This window comes from Mauremys reevesii, linkage group 1 (genome assembly GCF_016161935.1).
Source record: "Mauremys reevesii isolate NIE-2019 linkage group 1, ASM1616193v1, whole genome shotgun sequence".
NCBI lineage: Eukaryota > Metazoa > Chordata > Testudines > Geoemydidae > Mauremys > Mauremys reevesii.
In genome coordinates this window covers 353,627,185-353,650,172 of record NC_052623.1, presented here as the reverse complement: position 1 = coordinate 353,650,172, position 22,988 = coordinate 353,627,185, and the positions used below count along the sequence as shown (strand labels likewise).

Sequence of the window (22,988 nt, the reverse complement as noted above, 5' to 3'; positions counted from 1 at the left end):
GCAGCCCCTAGCCACATGGGTGGCCAGGGAGGTTCTCCCCGCGAGAGCTGGCTCCGCAGCTCCATTGGCCGAGAACCGTGACCAATGGGAGCTGCGAGGGCAGTGCGTGGAGTCTCCTTGGCCGCCCATGGATCTAGGGGCTGCAGGGACCTGGCGGCTGCTTCCTGGGAGCTGTGGTAAGCGCCGCCAGGATCCCACACCCCCTCTCACACCCCAGTTCCCTGCCCCAGCCGGGAGGCCCCTCCTGCACCCCAAATCCCTTATCCCCGGCCCCACCCCTGAGCTCACACCCCCAGCCAGAGCCCACACCCACTCCTGTACCTCAACCCCCTGCCCCAGCCCAGAGCCTTCACCCCCTGCAAGAGCCCTCACCCTCAGCACCCTGCCCCAGCCCTGTGAAAGTGAGTGAGGGTGGGGAAGAATGAGCAATGGGAGAAAATGGAGCGAGCCGGGGAGGGGCCTTGGAAAAGGGGCGGGATGGGATGGGACCTTGAGGCAGGGGTTTTCAGTTGTGTGTGATTACAGAGTTGGCAACCCTACAGGCCTTTGATACCCGCCACCCATGAGGCAGGGAAAGACTTCATCTATCTTTGGAAAACATGTAGTACTTCGGCATACTACCCCATAATAGACTGATAGGAGAGAAATACTGCTGCTCCTCCTTCCCCTTTCACTTGTAGAGGAAATCATGTTCTCAACTTGCCATTTTATGTGTGCTCTCACTAACAGGATGGAGGATTTCCTTCCCAACGGTGGGGTGGTCCCTCCCATAGTTGTTGGCAGCATCCTCCTTGCAAGTGATGAACTGCTCAGGGTGGAACAGTGAGCAATAGGTCCCGGTTCAAATCTCATCTGCAAAGCTGTAAAGGCAATTTAATTATTCTACCCCAGAGATCCCGAACTGTGGCCCACGGACACAGTGCAGGGCTCTGCTTACTGTCAGCCATTACCCAGAGGTATCTGCAGCAGTGAAAAACTTGGATAAGAGCCTGGAAGCCTATAGAAGCATTTACAAGGGAACCCTGGCTGCCTCTGTGCAGAGGAGCTAGTAGGATCTAACCTCAGGGGCTGCTATCAGCCAACAGCAGCCAGGGATGGCATGGTATTTGCTAGGGGTATTTTTTTACCAGGCAAAAATCTTGGTTTTTACTGCCTTAGGAAAAGCTAGGTAGTCCCACTTGAAGACATTTTCTATTTTAAAAACGGTTTCATGAATGTATGCTACATTCATTAGTTTTAGTTACATATTCAAATTGTGGTTACATAAGGCGGTAGATCTTTAGATTTAGGACTGTACAAACAACAAGTAAAACTGCAGTGGACATATTATGCCGTTATAATATCGAACATCAGAATGACTCCACATTTTGGTTAGGTATTTTCTAAAGGAAGTTCTACATGTCCTGATGACTCCTTTCAGTTTTCAATGTTACGTAAACAAAAGTCAAAAGCATTTGATGTATGAAAGCATAGGTGCCGACTTCCTCTGTTCCCGGAGGGTGCTCGACCCCCACTCTGCCCCAGACCCTGCCCCCACTCCACCCCTTCCCCCAAGCCCCCTTGCCATCCCTCCCCCTGCCCCTTCCTGCCCCCACTCTGTCCCTTCCCACCTCCACTCCCCTCCCTCCCCCCCAAGAGCTTCCCGCATGCCGCTGAACAGCTGATTGCGGAGGGCAGGAGATGCTGGGGGTGGGGAGGAGCTGATCAGCAGGGCCCACTGGTGGCCTGGGGGAGGAGGGGAAGGAGCTGATCTGCAGGGCTGTGGGTGGGAGTTGAGCACCCACTATTTTTTTTCTGTGGGTGCTCCAGCCCTAGAGCACCCACAAAGTCAGGGCCTATGTATGAAAGTGCCAATACTGCAGAACTGTAGGCGTGAAGCATTAAGCAAATCAGAAGTAATCAGAGTTGCAGACTACCAGACCAGGTCCACTTGGTCCTGTAGCAGTCTGTAGCAGAAGACCAACTGGATAGACAGAGCCTATTCAGAGTGGCTAGACAGAGCCTGTTCCTCAGCTTTGAATGGAGGTATCCAAGTTTAAAGAGATTTGTTCTGTGCTTGCTGGATACTGATGCAGTTATTTTCCCCCGTTTCCTGGCTTATACCAGTATTCGCCAGCCCCCTGTCCTAAACTAGTTTTTCCCTGGGAAATTGCCAACCCTCATAGCAGAAGGAAATTGCTACCCAGATCAAGGTCGGTGGGGGGGGGAGAGTTAGGACAGTGTAGCACATCCTGGGGAGAAGAAAACCAAACACAGCAGAGAAGCATGTTCACTGGGAGAAGACAACCAGAAAAAAGTGGGATGGGACCAGCTGGCCGTGGGAAAGAGGATTAAACAGACTGCTCTTAACTCCATTTCTCCCCGCACACTTGGTGTAGTGTTTTAAACGGATCATGGTTATGCTCATGCTCCAAAATGTCTGTTAGTCTATAAGGTGCCACAAGACTCTTTGCTATTCTTTGCTGCTTAAACGGATCATGGTTATGACATTAGATTTTGTGGTTTAAGATACTGTCCTATGAGTTTTCCATGTAACTAGTTGCTGTAACGGTCACGAAGAACCTGCCTGACACTAAGTGGGAGAGGAAGAAGTCCACCCAGTTGCAATAGGGGAGGGAGTGTGACGGTGCGGGACTCACCCCTGCGGCGCCTCCTGCTGATCTCTCAGGGAATTAGCTTCCAGCCTCCGGAGTGCCCTCTGTCGGTCAGTGTCTCACTACCGCTGGGCCCCCATGTCCCTCCCAGACCCCGGTGCCCCTTTCCACTGGGGTGCTGCCCCCTGGCAGTAACCCCACAGTCTCTGGGTCTCCCCCGTTCCAGGGGAACCCCCACCCCCTATCCCCACCTTGCCTCAGTATATGGCTACTGCCCAGTCCCCATCTAGCCCCCGTTCACTGGGGCAGACTGCAGTATATAAGCCACTCATCACAGGCAAGGGGGGTTTGGACCTGCTGCCTCTGCGTACCCTTGGGCTGCCGCCTGCAACCCCCAGTACCTATTTGGCCTTAGACTAGGCCAGCAGCTGGGGCGGTTTTCAAGCTGGAGCTCCCCAGGTCCTCTGGCCTTCCCCCAGCCCTTCTCCACCTCAGGTACCTTGGTACGCTCCCCAGCAGCCAGGTCCCTCCCTCTCCAAAGGCAAGAGAGTGAGTGACTGTCTGCTCCTGGCCCACTGCCCTCTTATAAGGGCCAGCTGGCCCCTGATTGGGGCATGGCCACAGCTGAGGCTGCTTCCCCAAGCAGCCTGGTCTGCTTGCCTCCAGCCACAGCCCTCTCCTGGGCTGTTTTAAGCCCTTTATGACAGGAGCGGGTGACCACCCCACTAGAGGAGCCATCAGAACTTCGCCAACGTGTGGACCACACTTCGGAAGAGGTTGAGTGCCCCTGTTTTGAGCCATGTGACGAGTCTAAAAAGCTTGTTTTGTACCTGGAGAAGTGGCTCCAACTGATGAATGACCCTGTTTACATGTGGCAGAGCAGAGAGGGCAATTCTGCCCTGCCCCCAGCCTGTCATAAAGAGGATCAAACTATCCTGGCAGAGTTTCTATAGAGGCAGTTTTCTTACCAATGGCTGGTGGTCCCAGGTCTATGAACACTGCTCTAGGCACGTGCTTTCCAGATCCAGTCTCACTGAAGAAGGTCCCAAAGGAAGAGTCAGGTTGTTCAGTTGCTTTATTACTAGGAATGCTGTCATCTGGCCGAACCCCATGCTCTAGACAGTACCATTCCCAGCAAGCATTGCCCATCTCGACTCCAGCTTGGCCAATATGGACAGAAATACACTTCTTCTGGATTGGAGAAGGAAAGAGTGAGACATTCTCCACAATCTTGTCATTGTTTTAGTTTCCTGTAATTATCTCCTGGCACATTTCTGGTGCCACAGTTTGTGGCTCACTTTTGGAGTAAGCAAGCCACACCTTCCTTGCGAAGATCTGCAGCACTGGCAGGAGTCAGATGTACGTTAGGGTAGATGTTATGCTGGTTTCCCCGACCCCATCCATACTCGCAGCTATGCTGTTGCAGGTCAGGCTTGAGGCATCACACCCCAGCAATTCTAGTCCTCGTCCTTTTAAACCTAGGCTAAAACCAAGCAATCATGCAGTGTAATTATGTGGACCAGTGTTGAACTGGAAAGACACCACTTCTCATTTAACCGAGTATTTGAGCAAGAGCCTTGTCATTAATGCATGAAGAAGCTCCTGACAGGGAAGCAAAGTCCACTTCTCCCACGTGGACTCGTGTATATACTGTGAAGACGTGCTCTCCAGCACCAACAACTGTTACTTGTGAAAACTTATTTTCCCCTGCTAGTCTGGCTTTACTAGGTCATGGCATTTTAATAAGCTTTTAGTATATAGAACCTTTAATCCAAGGCTCATAGACATTAAACTCATAACATATATAAAGATAGGTACAGCGATCCCTTTATGAGGGTCAGGAAGCAGGAACTAAAGAAGCTGTGACTTGGCCAAGGCCATCTATCAAGTCAGAGGTATAGTTACAACTGAAGCTCAACAGTTTCTCTTTGAAAGAGAAAGAGAAACTGCTGAGCTTCAGTTCATCTGCAAATTTGACACCATCAGCGCAGGATTAAACAAAGACTGTGAATGGCTTGCCAACTACAAAACCAGTTTCTCCTCCCTTGGTTTTCACACCTCAGCTGCTAGAGGAGGGCCTCATCCTCCCTGATTGAACTAACCTCGTTATCTCTAGCCTGCTTCTTGCTTGCATATATATACCTGCCCCTGGAAATTTCCACTACATGCATCCGACGAAGTGGGTAATCACCCACGAAAGCTCATGCTCCAAAACGTCTGTTAGTCTATAAGGTGCCACAGGACTCTTTGCTGCTTTTACAGATCCAGACTAACATGGCTACCCCTCTGATATTATACTGATAGCTAAGCTCAAAAGAAGGGGGGAAGGGCACACTCACATTCACATACTCATGCTCCCAGGACAGGCACGGCACTGGAGATGTCAGGATCCTTCAAGGTAAGTGTCCCACAGTGCAGCGATGGACAGTGCGATGAAGGTAAGTCTTCCCGAGGCACGATGAAGTGCAACGTGGTGAACCACTGGCCAGGCGGTCTGGGTGAAGGGCCTTTACGGGAGATACAATCTTGTGAGTGCACTGCCGAGCACATGGCCCCTTCCCCTTTTAAGGACCTGCTCCTCATGGCCTACGACTAGAGATGACTTGGCCGCATCTGGTTGGTCAAACTCCACCTCGGGCAGTGTCCATGCAGTGTCCATGCATTGGGCGTGTAATTGCTGCCTAATCAGAGTGCCAGACACCTTGTCTACCTGGGAGCTATTCTGATCTTCCAGCTGCTCAAGCAGCCCATCCATCCCACAAGCATTCCAGGAGGGAGTGGGAGGGGGAAAGCCACTCCACAGGTATTCAGAGAGGAAGAGGAGACAAGAGGGTGGGGACGGTGTAACAGACCTTTTGAGCATACAGGTTATACATAGCATACAGATCACTGCTGCACCTACAACAAAGATCATATGCATTGTTATGCACAGTTTAAAACACTTGTCAGTAGGCACTTGTTGGCCTTCAGGATTCAAAGTGACCAATTCTGTAGAATTTACACACTTGGCAATGTTGGTAGTTTAAGCACTTATACTGCCTTAAAAGATTGCTATCTAGAGGATTCAAGACATCTTAGACCTTTATAGTGTCATAAATTACATTGACCAGGTTACCAAAAGTTGTGGTGGATTCGCCATCTGACAGTTTTCTCAGAGATCTGCTCTAGGAATTATTTTGGGGACATTCTAGGGCCTGTGTTATACAGGAGGTCAGAGTAGATGAGCCCAATGGTCTCTTCTGGCCTTGGAATCTATGAATAAAGCTTTAAGCCATAAAGGCTCAGGGTGATTGGAGTTCTTTTGTGGCTAAGTATTTGAGGCCATTTAAAAAGCCATCTTGTATTTTCATCTTTAAAAAAACACTTGCACTTATTTCTTAAGTATCTTTTCGAGATGAAAATTAGAATTGTACTAAAGCATCACAGTTAGTCATCAAGTTTTAAGCGATGGAAGAGTTAGGATTTAAAAGCCACAGTGGTAACTGCAACCTTTGTATCCGGGGGGGGGGGGGGGGGGAAGGAATCCACCCTGGAAGAACTTTGTTTGGCTTGTAGAACTTTCTTGCGTCACCTGTTGAGCTGGGCAAAATTTTTCAACCCAAATTATTTTGGGGTGAAAAATACAGAGTCAGCGACGCCGAAACATTTCACGAATTTGTGTCAATTTGGGGCAAATTGTTCATTTTGAAAAAAGCAAAACAAAACTAATTTGTACATTTTGATTTTTCATTTCGAAATTTCCTTTTATTTGGGGGAAAATTTTAAAAAACAGTAAAAGTGCTTGAAATCAAACTGAAATGATTCATTTTGGGTAGAACAAAATGTTTCATTTTACCCGAAGCAATTTTTGCCTGAATTTTTTGATTCAGCCACCCCCAGCCACACCCTCCTGCCCCTCTCCTCCCTCAAAGGTGACTGGGTCCAACTTAGGTGCTGCTGTGATCTCGTGCTAGCTCTGCTGCTGCTAGCGCTGCATGACATGAATAGGTAGAGCCCTCCAAATCTGCGGCTATCCACTTTTATCCTCACATGTCCACCTCCGCGGATGCAGATATCTGTAGACCCTGTTTGCAGAGTGAGGATCAGATGCGGATACAAATTTTGTACCCATGCAGGGATCTATTCAGGGGTGGCTCCAGGCCCCAGCACGCCAAGTGCGTGCTTGGGGCGGCATGCTGTGGGGGGCGCTCTGCCGGTCGCCGGGAGGGCGGCAGGCGGCTCCAGTGGACCTCCCGCAGGCGTGCCTGTGGAGGGTCCGCTGGTCCTGCGGCTTCGGTGGAGCATCCGCAGGCACGCCTGCGGGAGGTCCACCAGAGCCGCGGGACCGACGACCGGCAGAGCGCCCCCCGTGGCACACAAAGATGCCCCTCCCACCCCACATGGACAGCACAACTCTCCGCCAGCCCCCACTTATCCTGACAGCCCTGACATACATCCCACTCGCTGCAGTCCCTGGCATCTCAGCCCCACTGGCCCCAGCCCCCAACATCCTCCATTTGCCTCCAAAATCCCAGCCTCCAACCACACAGCCCACCAACATCCCCTTTTCCTACAGCCCCCCCAACACTCCCCACTCACCCCATTGCACCTGAAACCGTTTCCTCAAGCTGTGCAGCCAGCCTGAGCCTTCCCTCTTGCCTCTCTCCAGGCCTTTCCGCTAGCCGTCAGTCCTCTCTCTTTGGTACTGCACCGACTCGATGGCCCTGTCCAGAACTTCAACCCATAAGCTTATCACAGAAACGCTTCCTCTTGGAATGGTCCAGGTGGGTACGTTGGCCCAGGCTTCTGCTGCAGAGTGGGTGAGCTGTGGAGGTACCGAAGCCAGCAGAGGTCATGGGGCTGGAAGAGGGCAATGCACAGAGGGTTATTGTCTCAAATAGCTCCACGCAGGAGTGGCAGAAGCTCCCTGAAAGTGCATGGGGGTGCACTGGTGCCCAAACCGTGGCCCTGCGCCCATGCCACCCCTTCCCCGAGGCCCCACCCCCACACCACCCCTTCCCTGAGGCCCCGCCCCTTCCCCGAGGCCCCACCCCCACACCACCCCTTCCCCGAGGCCCCGCCACTTCCCCGAGGTCCTACCCCCACGCCGCCCCTTCCCTGAGGCCCCGCCCCCGAAGGGAGATGTTATTCCACGCTGTTGGTGGGGGACCTGCAGCGTATGCAACTGAAGTATTCAAATGAATAGTGACTGAACTGCACATCTGGGAGTGCAGTGGGCTGGTCAGTTAGGGAGGTGGCCCTGGAAAATACGCCCCTCCCCGAAATGTGGTTACCTGCCTGGAATTCCTGCCAGAGGAAAAGTTTGCAGCTATCAGCACCCAGGATTGGGTCACAATTCATGAGGGAATCGACAGGCTGCTGTGTTAGCTTCCACATGACTTAGCCAGCTATGGCTGCATGAAAATACAGAGAACTTCCCAGCCATCCTCCTTGTGACGTTATTGATATAAATTGGGACCATATAGAACATGGGTTGCAACCAAGGTCCCGTAGTGGCACCAAATCTTAGGTAAAGGGGGTCATATAAGGTGTCTAAAACCAGGTTATGGGTTGCTGATTATGATTATGCTGTCTGTGTGCATGTATCATTTTTAGTTGAAGTTATGCATATTGGCTCTATGCTGTCTGTATTTCAAGTTGGTGATGTGCTTCTGGGTGATATCCCAGACAAGTTGGTGTTAGCTCTGCTTAGCCTGCTTGATGGCCCATTAAGGACCATCAGCTATACAATTGACCCATGGAGAGAAGGCAAACACACCTTGTGACTCAACAAGGTATGCAGGGACTGGCCCATGTGACTCCAGACTCCATTTTGCTGTAATTTTCCACAGTAAGGACAAAGAGGTTCTTACACCTGGAAAAGCCTATATAAGGCTGATGCATCATCTCCATCTGGTCTTCAATCCTGCTTCTTACCTCTGGAGGGACTTTGCTACAAACTGAAGCTCTGAACAAAGGACTGAATGACCCATCCCAGCTGGGGATGTACTCCAGAGACTTGATTTGAACCTGCAGTTTATTCCATCACTGCTGCAAGCCTGAACTAAGAACTTTGCCATTACTGTATGTAATTGATTCCATTTAACCAATTCTACCTCTCATATCTACCTTTTTCCCTTTGTAAATAAACCTTTAGATTTTAGATTCTAAAGGATTGGCAACAGCGTGATTTGTGGGTAAGATCTGATGTGTATATTGGCCTGGGTCTGGGGCTTGGTCCTTTGCGATCGAGAGAACCTTTTTCTTTTATTGGGGTGTTGGTTTTCATAACCATTCATCCCCAGGACCGAGTGCACTGGTGGTGATACTGGGAGACTGGAGTGTCTAAGGAAATTGCTTGTGTGACTTGTGGTTAGCCAGTGGGGTAAGACCGAAGTCCTCTTTGTCTGGCTGGTTTGGTTTGCCTTAGAGGTGGAAAAACCCCAGCCTAGGGCTCTGACTGCCCTGTTTGAGCAATTGGTCCTGATTTGGCACTCTCAGTTGGGTCCCGCCAGAACCGCACTGTCACACTCCTTCCCCCACTCTGCACTCCGCCCCTGCCATATTTCTGGGCAAAATTTCAAACCCCAGGCGAATTTGGTACAAATGATTCCATCAGCTATGGACCATATGGGATTGTGGGATACTTTTGGTGGACTTCCGGGACTCGAGTTGGGGGAGGGGGCCTGCGTCTACATTGCAAAGCAATAGGGTTCAAACCCTGGGTCTTGGCTTGACTCGTGCTCAGACTCTCCACCCCCGCAGGGTCCTAAGACCCATAGGTCTGAGCCCAAGTCTGAGAGATTTGTGTGTAGCCAGAGTGGGGTGTAGGCTCAAGCCTGAGTCTAAGCCTGGGACCAGACCTAGACAGCCTGAACTGCTTATACTAAACTGGTTACAAGGGGGCGGACACATGGTGGGGCCCTCTAGTATTACTAACTGATCTTGCTACTGGTTCATTAAAAACACTTCAGGCTGTTTACACCTGTTCTGTGCCACCAGTTCTAAAACTGGTTTGAATGTTTGAGGCTAGTTCTAATGGGACAGTCCGGTGGTTAGGCTACTAGTCCAGGATGTAGGAGTCCTGGGTTCAATTCCCTCCTCTGCTACAGGCTTCCTGTGTGACCTTGGGCAAGTCACTTGGTCTTTGTGTGCCTCAGGTTTCCCAATCTTTAAAATGGGGGTAATAGCCCCCTCCTGCCTCACAAGGTGTTTGCAGGATTAGCACAAGAAAGCCTGTCAGATGCTCAGATACCATGGTAATGGGGGCCAGATCAGTGCCTTAGCTAGACAGACAGTGTAAACAAGCCCACTGAAGTCAAGGAGACTGTTCACAGAGTGAGGAGTTGCTGACTGATGAAATTTACCCCTGTGCCAAGGACCTGCCTAAGCTCTGGGCACCACTTTATTCCTATTTGGGGGGCTCAAATCCAGACCTGCTAACACTTGTGCGCGTGCATAACTCTAATCATGGGAGCAGATCCATGGACGTCAGAGTTCAGTGTTTGCAGGATGGGGGCCTCCAGTGATGCACTGGGCGAACTCTCTACGCAGGGCTGGATTTCACCAGCTGTCACACAGGGGAGCAGAATAAGACAGACAGAGGCCTGACCTTGTAAGTCACTCCTCACGGGCAGACTCCTATGCCCAGGTGGGAATCCCATGAATGGCAGTGGGGTCCTTGGCACAGACTGAGTTGCAGGATTATGCCCATAGAGTAGGCAGGACACAAGATAGCACTGACAGCTTTGTTACTAATCAGGATGTGGATAACTGTTAAATAATAAGAACTGGGCACACTCGTGTGCCAGCCTGTGGCTTGGGAGTGGTTAGTTTATCCTTATGACACAGCACAAGCTTCCCTTCAGCTAGAATAAAACCCTCATGTTTTATTTGTTTATTTACTTACTTTTCAATCAAATCCCTCTTTGAAAAACACTTGGGGCCAAACTACATCCCACCCAACCCTCTTCAAATCAGTGGGATTGCTCCAAGCGCAAGTCAGCACAGAATCCGGCCCCTAAGGGATTGTGTTTCAGGCCAGTCCAAAAAAGGGGTCTCTGCCCCTTTAAATGAGCAAAGTCCCTCTTTACATTCAGGTGGAGTCAGTTCTTACTGGGATATAAAGTTCCAGGAAGAGAGGCAGAGGCAGCTGGGTTGCTTAAATCTTAGGAAGCTTACAAAGCCATCATGGTAAGGCATGCATTATTATTTCTATTAGTGCTAATGTACAGGGTTCTTAAAAACTACTGATCTATACACCTAGTCCTTCCTCTGTGGATGTTAATTCAAAGCAGCTCTCTCATTTAATTGTTGCTTGCTTTGTAGTTTATTGAACCAACAGTTTGCTCCTTATAAGGTAAAAGCTAGCCCTTGGATTATTCTAAATGGCCCCCTCACTCTGGTGTTTTTCTCTCTAAGATTTCAGCTCATGAGCAGCTGGTGCCAGTAGACTTGTTAAGTGTTTAACTTTTAATAGGAGTTGGGGTTTTTTTTTATCTGCAACTGGTCTATATAGAGGCACAAATGTTTTTTGGCAGGCTAAAATTTTTAAAGTATAGTATATTTGTGGTCTTTCCCCTTGAAATTAACACTTCAGCAACAGTAACAATGCATGAAACTAATGTATTTTGCAGAGGATAATTTTTTCCTTATGAGCTGCCATGTTCCCTTTGTCTACTGTAATCCCAAGGGCTTGTCTGTTAAATGAGTAAAGTTGCAACTGTCTCTTAGCATTTCTAATTTAATCTTGACTCTAAAAAGCTTAGTGTTGATACTCATGCTTTAAAATACAAGCTTTACAAATGCATGCAATCTACATAACTACCCAGAAAGTTTACAATAAGGTGACTTGTTGTATTCTAAGTATATTGTTCTAAAAAAAAATTCGTGGAATGCTGTTGAATGTGATTTTTAATCTAAAATGTGAAGGAAAAGGAGTTTACTGTCTGCAAAAAGTTATTTTGAAAAGTCAGACTTCAAAGTGCTGTTCTAGGGACTTGCCTGTTACAAAAATTTAACACTTTCATGACAACTTAAAGGCAAATCATCTGGACAACAACGTTTCTTCTGTTTGTAGCCTGATGCTGTAAAACACAGCTTATTTTGGTGCAGGATGCAAATAGTGTTGATCTGGTACCTCTTAACTGCATTCCTAAGCAAACTGTTATTTCAACTTGCATTTCCTGCTGTTCCACTAGGGTTTTTCCATTTGCCACGCACTCATTTTAAAAATCCCAATAACCATGCTATGTTGGGAGCAGGTGCTGTCTCTTCTGTGGACTAGAATAGGTCAGTGATCCAAACAGCTGTCCCGGCTAAAGCTGGGGGAAATGGCTACGGTGGTGACCTTAGCCACATCTTAAGAACTATTGCAACTATCTAAATGGTGGGGATGGGCGAGCTGAGTAACAGATTTCCCAAATAGTACGAATACCAGCCCTGTGAGATGGAGAACTTCAAATATCAGCCAGATGGAATCAGGAGTGGTCACGCCCACTCGAGAGAGGCCCACCATAAGGCCTTCGGTCTGAGCTCTCGCCCCAGTTTAGGGGTGATGATAAATCAGGCCTGGACTAAAATTCTGTCTCTGGCAAATATATGATGAGAAGCTAGTGGGAGATCTTCCAATCCCATGAGAGCAATCCGGCCAGCTGGCATCTGGATTTCACATCATGTGACTTGGCAAATTTGTAGTCCTTCATCTCTCACCTGGGGTGCTGAGTTGGAGTTACCTCCCGAGATCTCAGGAGCTACGTAGCCTCATGGCATCTCACTGACTATAATTGCTTGAGTACTTAACATGCGTTTAAAGAAGTACCTTTAATTCTAGGTTATTGCTATAGCTATTCTAGTTGCTGAAGCTCTGTTTTATTTATACTAAATAGTCCCTTGCCCCTCCATTGCATCGGTCTCTAGATCTCTGGAAACTATAAGCATTACTTCAGAGGGAAATGTGTATAACAGACAAACATTTCAGTAAGACACAAACCAAACACTAAATCAGGACCATCTTATTGGCTGTTCATACCCTAAGGCCATGACACTGTTGCTAGAAGCCAGGCATCTTTCAGATTAACCCTTTAAAGCCAGGGCTGCCAAAATCTTCCTAGTGCAGATGTCCTTGTGGAGGACCAGTGGATGGACAGCCGCTATGTTCCCTTGCACTGGGCTAGGTTACTAGGGTTGCCAACTTTCTACTGACACAAAACTGAACACCCTTGGGCCCCCTCTCCAAGGTGCGCCCGCCCCTTCCCTCCCCTCCTCTTCTTCCCCCCCCCCCCCCGTCACTTGCTCTCCCCATGCTCACTTGCTCACTCACTTTCACCAGGCTGGCTCAGAGGGTTGGAGTGTGGGAGGGGGTATGGGCTCTGCGCTGGGGGTGCAGGTTCTGGGGTGGGACCAGAAATGAGGGGTTTGGAGCACAAGAGGGGGATCAGGGTGGAGGCAGGGGTTTGGTGCTCAGGGGGAGGGCTCCAGTTGTGGTCTCTGGAGCTGGGGATGAAGGATTTGGGGTGCAGGAGGGTGCTCTGGGTGGCACTGAGGGGTTTGGAGGTAGGGTGACCAGATGTCCCAGTTTTATAGGGACAGTCCTGACTTTTGGGTCCTTTTCTTATATAGGTTCCTATTACGCCCCCACCCCCCTGTCCTGATTTTTCTCACTTGTTGTCTGGTCACCTTATTTGGAGGGCAGGGGGTTGGGGCGCAGGAGGGGGTCAGGGTGCTGGCTCCAGGTGGCACTTACCTCAAGCAGCTCCCAGAAGCAGCAGCATGTCCTCCCTCTGGCTCATACGCATAGGCGTGACCAGGTGGCTCTGCACACTGCCCCCACCCCACATGCCAGCTCTGCAGCTCCCATTGGCTAGGAATTGCAGCCAGTGGGGGCAGCACCTGCGGATGGGACAGTGCGCAGAACCGCCTTGTTGTGCCAATGTGTAGGAGCCGGAGGGAGGACATGCTGCTGCTTCTGGGAGCTGCTTGAGGTAAGTGCTCCTATGCCTAGAAGCCGGAGGAGGGTTGTGCTGCTGCTTCCGGGAGCCACACAGAGCCACGGCAGGCAGGGAGCCTGCCTTAGCCTCGCTGTGCTGTCAACCGGACTTCTAATGGCCCGGTCAGGAGTCCTCTTTCGCCTGGGTGTTCCAGTCTAAAACCAGACACTTGGCAACCCTATAGTTAGATTTTTGGTCCATCTTCTCTCCCTGGTTCTTTCAGCCTGTCTTCTCTTGCTTTCTTCTACTTTTTTTTTTTAAACACTCATGTGGCTTCTCAGTTCCTTCTCACCAGCTACATGCTGCTTGGAGCTCTGGAGGGAGGGTGAATTATTTAGTTTGAGTGGATTCTGGATGCAGAGCCTTCTGTGAGAAGCTGAGAATCTGCTGGAGCTGAGACACGCTTGGGCCAGTAGAGGCTGTGCAAGGGGGGGGATAGAAGGCCAGTGGGTTATCTGCTGCATAAATTAAAACTGCAGGTGCCCATTGGGTTGGATTGGTCCACAGCTCTTATTCTTTGCTCCCTGTGTCTCCCCACCTGCCCCCAGGCTGGAAAACCCTGCATCGAGGGTACTGTCACATACAGGACTCTGTTAGAGATGGTCTAAACTCTTTGTGTATTACCTGAAAACTAGAGATTCTCTCCCAGAAATCTAGGTGTAGACCAGGGGTCGGCAACCTTTCAGAAGTGCTGTGCCGAGTCTTCATTATTTCACTCTAATCTAAGGTTTCGGGTGCCAGTCATACATTGTAATGTTTTTAGAAGGTCTCTTTCTATAAGTCTACAATTATATAACTAAATTATTGTATGTAAAGTAAACAAGGTTTTTAAAATGTTTAAGAAGCTTCATTTAAAATTAAATTTAAAATGCAGAGCTGCCCAGACCAGTGGCCAGGACCCGGGCAGTGTGAGTGCCACTGAAAATCAGCTCGCGTGCTGACTTCGGCACCTGTGCCATAGGTTGCCTACCCCTGGTATAGACCAAGACCTGCTGTTGGGCTCAATGTCTGCATGTAGGAAATCGCCTTGGCAGTTGTATTTTGCTCTTTCAAGCTAACACCTAGTAGCCACAACGTGTGATATCTCGTTAACCTGAAGCAGTAATGAGACTTGTCCCCAATTCCAGAGGGAGTGTCTTTCTATCCATATTGGCCAGGCGGGGGTCCAGATGGGCAACGCCTGTTGGGAGCTGTATTGTCTAGAACACGGAATCCAACCGGATGGGACCATTCCCAGCAACAAGGCAGCTAAACCGATAGAGCCAGAGACTGAACAAGTGGATTCTTCCTTTGAGACCTTCTTCTGTGAGACTGCATCAGGAAAGCACGTGCCCAGAGCCGTGTTCATTGACCTGGAACCCACGGTTATTGGTAAGATAATGGGACAGACCCCTAAATATGCAGCAGAGCCTTCTTTAGCTTCCTTTCCAGTCTCTTGGTGGGAGGGTCTAATGGCTAATGTCCCTGATGGCAAGTCAGAGGATGCAACCTCCATTGGTTGCACCCTAGTGACACTGTCCAATCATGAAGTGTTGTATTTTAGGTGTCATTAATTCCAGACAGGACTCTACGTGGCAAATCGGTTACTCCTCCTACACTAGGAGGTGTGTAGCATTTCACTTCGGACTCTGCTTTCTTACGTGGCATTTCCCTCTTGTGGATAGAGGGCTAGAAGCTCAGCTGGTGAAACTGGCCTAGCTCCACTCACTTCAGTGGCACGATGCTGACTTACACCCACTGAGGATCTGGCCCAGGCCAGCTTGTTTGATACCAGCTACTAAAGCATCCCCATGAAGTCTGTGTAAACCAGTTTACCTGGTTCCTGTGGAAAACGAGCGTCACACTTTTCAACAATCTGAAGTAGAGAAGGGTGGTTCTCTGAGTAGATCACCACAGTCTCTTTTGTTATGTTGGAAACCTCTCCATAAGTGTTCACTGTAAAGTGTTCGGTTTTTTTTTTTAACCCAGGAGACATCTTCACTGGGTTCCTAAGGACTTCAGTGATTTGTTGCCAGAAATCTTGTTTTAGGGTCTGGGTGACTTCCTGTAGGTTAAGGGGAAAATAACTAAAGAACAAATCTCCTATGGCAGGGGGAAGAAGCAGAGTGGTCTGTGTAACATGCTGAATTTAACAGTCAGGGAACTGGATGTTTCTCTAGGAGATCTGCTCTAGGAATTATTTTGGGGAAGTCCTGTGGTCTGTGTTCTACAGTAGGTAAGACTAGATGATCACAATGGTTTCTTCTGGCCTTAATCTATAAATCCGCAGCATCTAATGCCACCCCTAGAGAAAATGCTACTAGAAATTCAGAGGTGCAAGTAAACAAGACAAATAGACAAGTTTCATATAACAGCTGTAATCCCACAGACAGAACACTGGAACCCAGCCAGCATCCTAAAATGTACCGTAACACTAATCAGAACATGACTTCAAGGTGGAAGTCAAGTCCTACGTGCATTACCTGAGCAAACTTGTGAGTATCGCTCTAGATAGCACTCTTCTTTAGTCCTAGCTCACCAATCCCAGGCTCAGGGGCGGCTCTAAGCACCAGCAAAGCAAGTAGCTGCTTGGGGCAGCCCATTTGCAGGGGCAGCAGCTGGCAGGGATCCAGCCTGGGAGCTGAGAACCAACAGGGGGCCCTGGGAGCTGTAGTTCCTTGGTTAGCTCTCTGCCTATAGAGCCAGCCCTGGAGCAGGGAAAGAACTACATTTCCCAGCATTCCCTTGGCCGCTATCAACAAGAAAGGGAGGGGGAGGGAGTATGGTAGCTGAAACCTCATGCTTCAGCTTGCTGTGAATGGAGAGCTCGCCGCTAGAGCAGGGTGGCACTGTGAATGGGGAACAAGTGTGCCCAAGGAGTAGAAGGCTTTGGCCCAGGTATCCCCTTCAGAAGACATCCCCAGACTGGATTAGGGATACTGGTGTGACCTCACCTTGCAGCCCCCAAAGAAGGAATTGGGTGGACTAAATGGACAGTGCCCCTCTCTATCTGAAGCCTAGCAAGGGAGGTACATGGATCCCACTAGAATTTAAAATGAAAAGTAAGGGAGAGGAGGCTCTGGACCTGGGCAGCTTTAGATACAGTACCAGGCACGTAGGAGGATTTCCACTTCTGAGCCCCGGAAGCAGAAATTGACTTTTCCTTTCCAGATTTCCCTAATCAGAAAGGGAATCTAGCACCTGCCTTCTGAATTTTGAGGTGTTCAAATCTGGGAGTGCTCAAGCTCAGTTTGGGCAGCTGTTACTTCATTTCTCTGAAATCAAGTATACTGATCCACTGTAACTTGCTGTAGAAAAAGTAGGATAAAATTGAGCAAGAAATGCTTTCCAGTGGTTTTTAGGACTGGAATGGCTATTTTTCAACAGCCATTGCCTTTTTTTAGTTTTATTTGTTTAAAAGAAAGACAGTGATATTGCATTGGCAAATTCCCCATAGAAACAAAAGAATAAAGGCACCTCAACTTTTATGGAAGACAGTCTTATAATATATATGCATCCAGATATCCTCCAATCACACAAGCTGAAAATTGTTCCACTTTACTGCAGCTCTGTAACTGTATGGGAACCAATCCTGTCTGTGTTCTGTGCACATCCAAAATTCCTGCTGAATGACCCGCCCTGGGAGCAAGTTGCCAGGGACCAGGGCTGGGGTGGCAGTGGGGTGCAGGAGGGACCCCAGGGCTGGGGTGGGGGCAGCCAAAAACCTAGAGCCGGCCCTGCCCAGGCCCCTCCTCTGAAAATTCCTACAGTATCTTCAGTACATGGGTGTTTCCACTTCATGCTGGACTTTCTTGAAGCTTGTCTCTCAGACTCTTAACGGCTTTGCTAGCAATGATAGTCACATGCTTCTAACATCCCCAGTCTGCTAACTGCCTGCTGTTTAACCAATAATCCAACTTCCTGCAGACGAGATCCGAATTGGGAACTACCGTGCACTCTTCCATCCTGAGCAGCTCATTAGCGGCAAAGAGGATGCTGCCAACAACTACGCCCGGGGCCACTACACCATTGGGAAGGAAATCATTGATACCGTGTTGGGTAGAGTCCGCAAAATGGCAAGTAGACAAATACTTACTTCTAAAACAGTGTCTTAAAGCACCTCCCTAATTAGTCTTTGAGTCTGGAGGGGTTGGGAGAAGTGGGGGTTATGAGAAGGGCAGTAATCACTTAAAAAGGGGATTGTAACAAGAGGCTAACAGGGCATTCTGATGTCCTAACCCAATGTTTGTGATGGGCACTGCAAGCCAAGTACAAAAAAGTTCATTGCTTCAAAAGAACCCTTAAAGTCTTAGCTCAGGAGCTGTTACTTCTCTTGGAGATGGCTTCATAATCAGATTTGGGGGCTCTTGTCCTTTGTACTTGGTGACTATCGTGTGGGACCTAGACTGCAAGGCCCTGAGTTTATCAATGTGTCAAATCCCAGCCTTGGTGAGTAGATTATAAAACTATATAAGAACATGGAATGGCCATATTGGGTCAGACCAATGGTCCATCCAGCCCAGTATCCTGTCTTCTGACAGTGGCCAGTGCCAGGTGCTTCAGAGGGTATGAACAGAACAGGGAGTCATCAAGTGATCCATCCCCTGTCACTTCAGAGCATAGTTTTGAATCCCTGCCCATCTTGGCTAATAGCCATTGATTGGACCTATTCTCCATGAATTTATCGGGTTCCTTTTTGAACCCTGGTATAGTCTTGTAACCTTTGAATAGCTGAGGTGGCCTACATAAAATTGGAACTGGATTGAGAACCACTAGCTAAATAGACAAGTGTCCATATCATAAATGACTTCAGAGTCCAAGCTGTCAAAAAGCAACTTAGGGCTTGGCTACACTTGCAAGTTGCAGCGCTGGTAGAGGCTTTCCAGCGCTGCAATTAGTAACCGTCCACACCTGCAAGGCACATCCAGCGCTGCAACTCCCTGGCTGCAGCGCTGGCTGTACACCTGGTCAGGTTGGGGTGTAGCAATTGCAGCGCTGGTGATCCAGCGCTGCTCATCAAGTGTGGACACACACCAGCGCTTTTATTGGCCTCCAGGGAATAAGGAGATATCCCAGAATGCTTTTAACTAAATTACTCTTTGTTTTGTTATGCAGCCTCTTTGTTTTGTTGTGAACTCCGATCGGAGCTCCGTTGAACTGCTTATCTAAAAAAACAAACACTGATCACAGCAAACAGGAGCTATCTGTACCTGGCTGTGAACAATCAAATGAGAGGCAGGGAGTGAATGTTTGCTTGACAGAGAAACAGCATTGGATGCAGGCTGTTTGCAATTAAGACTAAGGGTTCGCAAACATTTTGTGATTTATTTATTTATTTATTTATTTTTCAAATCCAGGAAGCTAACACACAGTGTTGGCTCCAAAAATCCTCTCTCTCTCTCTCTCTCTCTTCCCCGCTCCCTGTCACAGTACACCACCCTCCACCCCCCTCTTTTGAAAAGCACGTTGTTGCCACTTGAATGCTGGGATAGCTGCCCATAATGCAGCACTCCCAACAGCGCTGTAAATGCTGCAAATGTGGCCACACACCAGCGCTGTTCCTGCACAGCTGCATGACCAGCGCTGTAACTCCCAGTGCTGCAACTTTCAAGTGTAGCCAAGCCCTTACATTTCAGTGATTGTGAAACACTGAGTGCATAGAATATTAGGGTTGGAAGAGACGTCAGGGGGTCATCTAGTCCAATCGCCTGCTCAAAGCAGGACCACCATCAACTGTTTGGAGTTATTGGCTAGTTCTAGGACAACTAGCTGATAGAACACTTGGCACAAGTGCTCTGTGGATGTTGGAGTGTGATACGCTGCCTGAAGGGTTTACAGATGTCCATGCAATAGCACACTGACAGAATACTTGGAGCTGTCACTTAACACCCAAACTAACTAATGATCTCCTATGGAAACATCCAAGGAGTAACTTAAAGGCCCAAATTAAAGCTGAATAACATTCCTCTTAAACTGTTAGTTACTATTATGAAGTCCTGCCTTGCAGGCAGGGGATTGGACTAGGTGACCCATTGAGGTCCCTTCTCGTTCTACACTCTTGTGATTCTAGGAAAAGGAGAATTATTGGAACTTTATTCTTGCACAGACACTCACTATCGGAACTGCTGACTAATCCTGCTGTCCGCTGTTAATCGGCAATGAGATTAAATAGTATAAAATCATTGAGTGGAGGAAATTAACAAATATTTCTTTTGCAGGCTGACCAGTGCAGTGGCCTTCAAGGATTCCTGGTCTTCCACAGCTTCGGAGGAGGCACAGGCTCTGGATTCACGTCTCTCTTGATGGAGCGCCTGTCAGTAGAGTACAGCAAGAAGTCCAAGCTGGAGTTCTCGGTGTACCCTGCCCCACAGGTCTCCACTGCGGTGGTGGAACCCTACAATTCCATCCTGACCACCCACACCACGCTGGAGCACTCAGACTGTTCTTTCATGGTGGATAATGAGGCCATTTACGACATCTGCAACCGGAACCTTGATATTGAGCGTCCCACTTACACCAACTTGAACAGGCTGATAGGACAGATAGTGTCCTCTGTCACTGCTTCCCTGAGATTTAATGGTGCATTAAATGTTGATCTGATAGAATTCCAAACTAATTTGGTGCCCTATCCCCGCATACATTTCCCCCTCACTACCTATGCGCCCATAATTTCAGCAGAGAAAGCCTACCACGAGCAGCTCTCGGTGCCTGAAATCACCAACGCTTGCTTTGAGTTCTCCAACCAGATGGTGAAATGTGACCCTCGCCGAGGCAAATACATGGCTTGCTGCCTGCTGTACCGGGGGGACGTGGTGCCCAAGGATGTGAATGCAGCTATAGCAGCCATCAAAACCAGGAGGTCCATCCAGTTTGTGGACTGGTGCCCAACTGGGTTTAAGGTGGGCATCAATTACCAGCCTCCCACCGTGGTGCCGGGGGGAGACCTGGCTAAAGTGCAGCGGGCCGTCTGCATGCTGAGCAACACCACGGCGATTGCAGAAGCCTGGGCCCGTCTGGATCACAAGTTTGACCTGATGTACGCGAAACGGGCCTTTGTGCATTGGTATGTGGGGGAGGGGATGGAGGAGGGGGAGTTCTCTGAAGCCAGGGAGGACATGGCTGCTCTAGAGAAGGACTATGAGGAAGTTGGCAGGGACTCTGCCGATGGGGATGAGGCAGATGAAGATGAGTATTAACTCAAACCTCAAATCAGTACAAACTCCAGTTAATCAGGCTAAAGCTGTGACCGTGCTCAGGCAGCATCTCTCACAGGATTCTCCCTTAATATCAAGGTTACCAATTGACATATTTTATGCCCTCTTATGCTTACATAATTGAATGCGGCCAACTCTCTCTGTAGCATGAGCGCATACTTGCTGAAACTATCAAGCTTCATTGCTAGGTCTCTGAAATGAAATTTGATAAAGCACCAGCTTGATGCAGATTTTTTTTTAGGAGCAAAGATACTAATGTATGAACCAAAAGATCTAAAGCTTGCAATACTCTCCTGCACGAAACATGAAGATTCCTCTGTCTCTTTTACTGCTAAAGCACCTTTTTATTAGAAACAGTGTGTGACATTAGACTATGTAAGTCTTGTGTAATTTCAATAAAAATTATTTGGCTTAACTTCTCTGCTGTATTGACTTCCTAAGGCTGTCTTTAAATGTGTGACTTTGCACTAATCCACAAGTAATACCAAATCCATGTTTCAGGACTAGCTTTGTAATTAGGCTTAGCTACCTAGACTCCCCACTCCGAGATCTATATAATGTGCTCATCCCTCTTTCACTAAATGCAGCAGAGATCACTTTTGCAGCAAACTGTCCCCAGTAGGAGGCTGCCCTCTTCTCTGAAAACTGATCCAGCCCTGAAATTCCTAGTCTGCAGTTTATTGGACAGAAGAGTGAACTTCTTAACAAGAGTTGAGGCCATAGGTGCCAACTTCCTCTCTACCTGGGGAGTGCTTGCCCCTTCCCTCAAGCACACCCCCTCCCAGTGCCTCCTGCATGCTGCGGTGAGGCAGCACTCCTCCAGGCCACCGGTGTGTGGGAGGCCCTGTGGGGAGGGGGGGAGCATGGCTGCTGGTTGGTGCTAAACTTCTGCAACTCTTTCTTTCTTTTTCCCATGGGTGCTCCAGCCCTGGAGCATCCATAGAGTTGTCACCTAGGCTTGAAGCTATGGAAGAAGTAGCCTAATAAGACCCTTTACTACAGAAAATTCTTTCTCAGCTGTCTGGTGGGTGAGCCTCGCCTGCATGCTCAGGTTCTGATTGCCATACTTTGGGTTGGGAAGGGATTTTCGCCCAGGTCAGATGGGCAGGGGAGGGATGCCTTCCTTTGCAGTCTGGGGACATGGGCCCCTTGCTGGTTTGAACTAGAGGAAATGGTGGAGTCTCTGCAACTTGAAGTCTTTAAAACCTGCTTCAAGGACTTCAGTACCTCAGCCAGTGGTTACGGGCCTATTCTAGGGATGGGTGAGGTTCTGTGGCTCAGCCCGACCTCCTACCTGTTGCAAAGGATGATCATAGTCCCTCAGACTTTAAGGCCAGGAAGTAGCCAAATTACTGTATTGAACCCTTGGGTGCCGGAGCAATACACTGGCCTTTGAAATGCTAATCCTCAAATCATAGAATATCAGGGTTGGGAGGGACCTCAGAAGGTATCTAGTCCAACCCCCTGCTCAAATCAGGACCAATCCCCAACTAAATCACCCCAACCAGGGCTTTGTCAAGCCTGACCTTAAACTCCTAAGGAAGGAGATTCCACCACCTCCCTAGGTAACCCATTCCAGTGCTTTTCCACAAGGAGGGTGGTGATGTTTTTCCTAATATCCAACCTAAACCTTCCCCCCACCCCCACTGCAACTTGAGACCATTACTCCTTGTTCTGTCATCTGGTACCATTGAGAACAGTCTAGATCAGGGGTCTCAAACTCAAATGGCCACGAGGGCCATATGAGGACTAGTACATTGGCCCGAGTGCTGCATTACTGACACCTCAGCCCCGCCTCCACTCCACCCCTTCCCCAAAATCCCCACTCCAACTCTGACCGCTCGCTGCCCTCAGGGGGTGTGGCAGGGGCTCAGGGCAGGGAGTTGGGGTGTGGGGTGCAGGAGGTGTGATAGGTGCAGCAAGAGGTCAGGGGAATGGGGTGCAGGAGGGGTTCAGGGCAGGGGGTTGGGTGCAGGGTATGGCAGGTGACTCAGGGCAGGGGATCGCATGCAGCAGGGGGCTCAGGGCAGGGAGTCAGTGTGCAGAGTATGGCGGGGGCTCAGGGCAGTGGATTGGGGTGTGGTAGGGCTGCACGTTTGAGACCCCTGACTTAGATCCATCCTCTTTGGAACCTCCTTTCAGGTAGTTGAAAGTAGCTATCAAATCCCCCCTCAGTCTTTTCTGCAGACTAAATAACCCCAGTCCCTTCAGCCTCTCAAGTCATGTGCTCCAGC

At 49.1% G+C, this 22,988-nt stretch overlaps 1 protein-coding gene across 1 annotated transcript; it reads left to right on the top strand.

Moving 5' to 3' along the window:
• The first annotated feature begins 10,671 nt into the window (after positions 1–10,671).
• On the top strand, positions 10,672–21,169 carry LOC120395367 (tubulin alpha-3 chain). Its single transcript, XM_039519716.1, has 4 exons — positions 10,672–10,766; positions 14,689–14,932; positions 17,468–17,616; positions 19,759–21,169. The coding sequence occupies exons 1-4, from the start codon at positions 10,764–10,766 to the stop codon at positions 20,734–20,736; spliced, it is 1,374 nt and encodes a 457-aa protein (XP_039375650.1). The 5' UTR covers positions 10,672–10,763; the 3' UTR covers positions 20,737–21,169.
• The last annotated feature ends 1,819 nt before the right edge of the window (positions 21,170–22,988 follow it).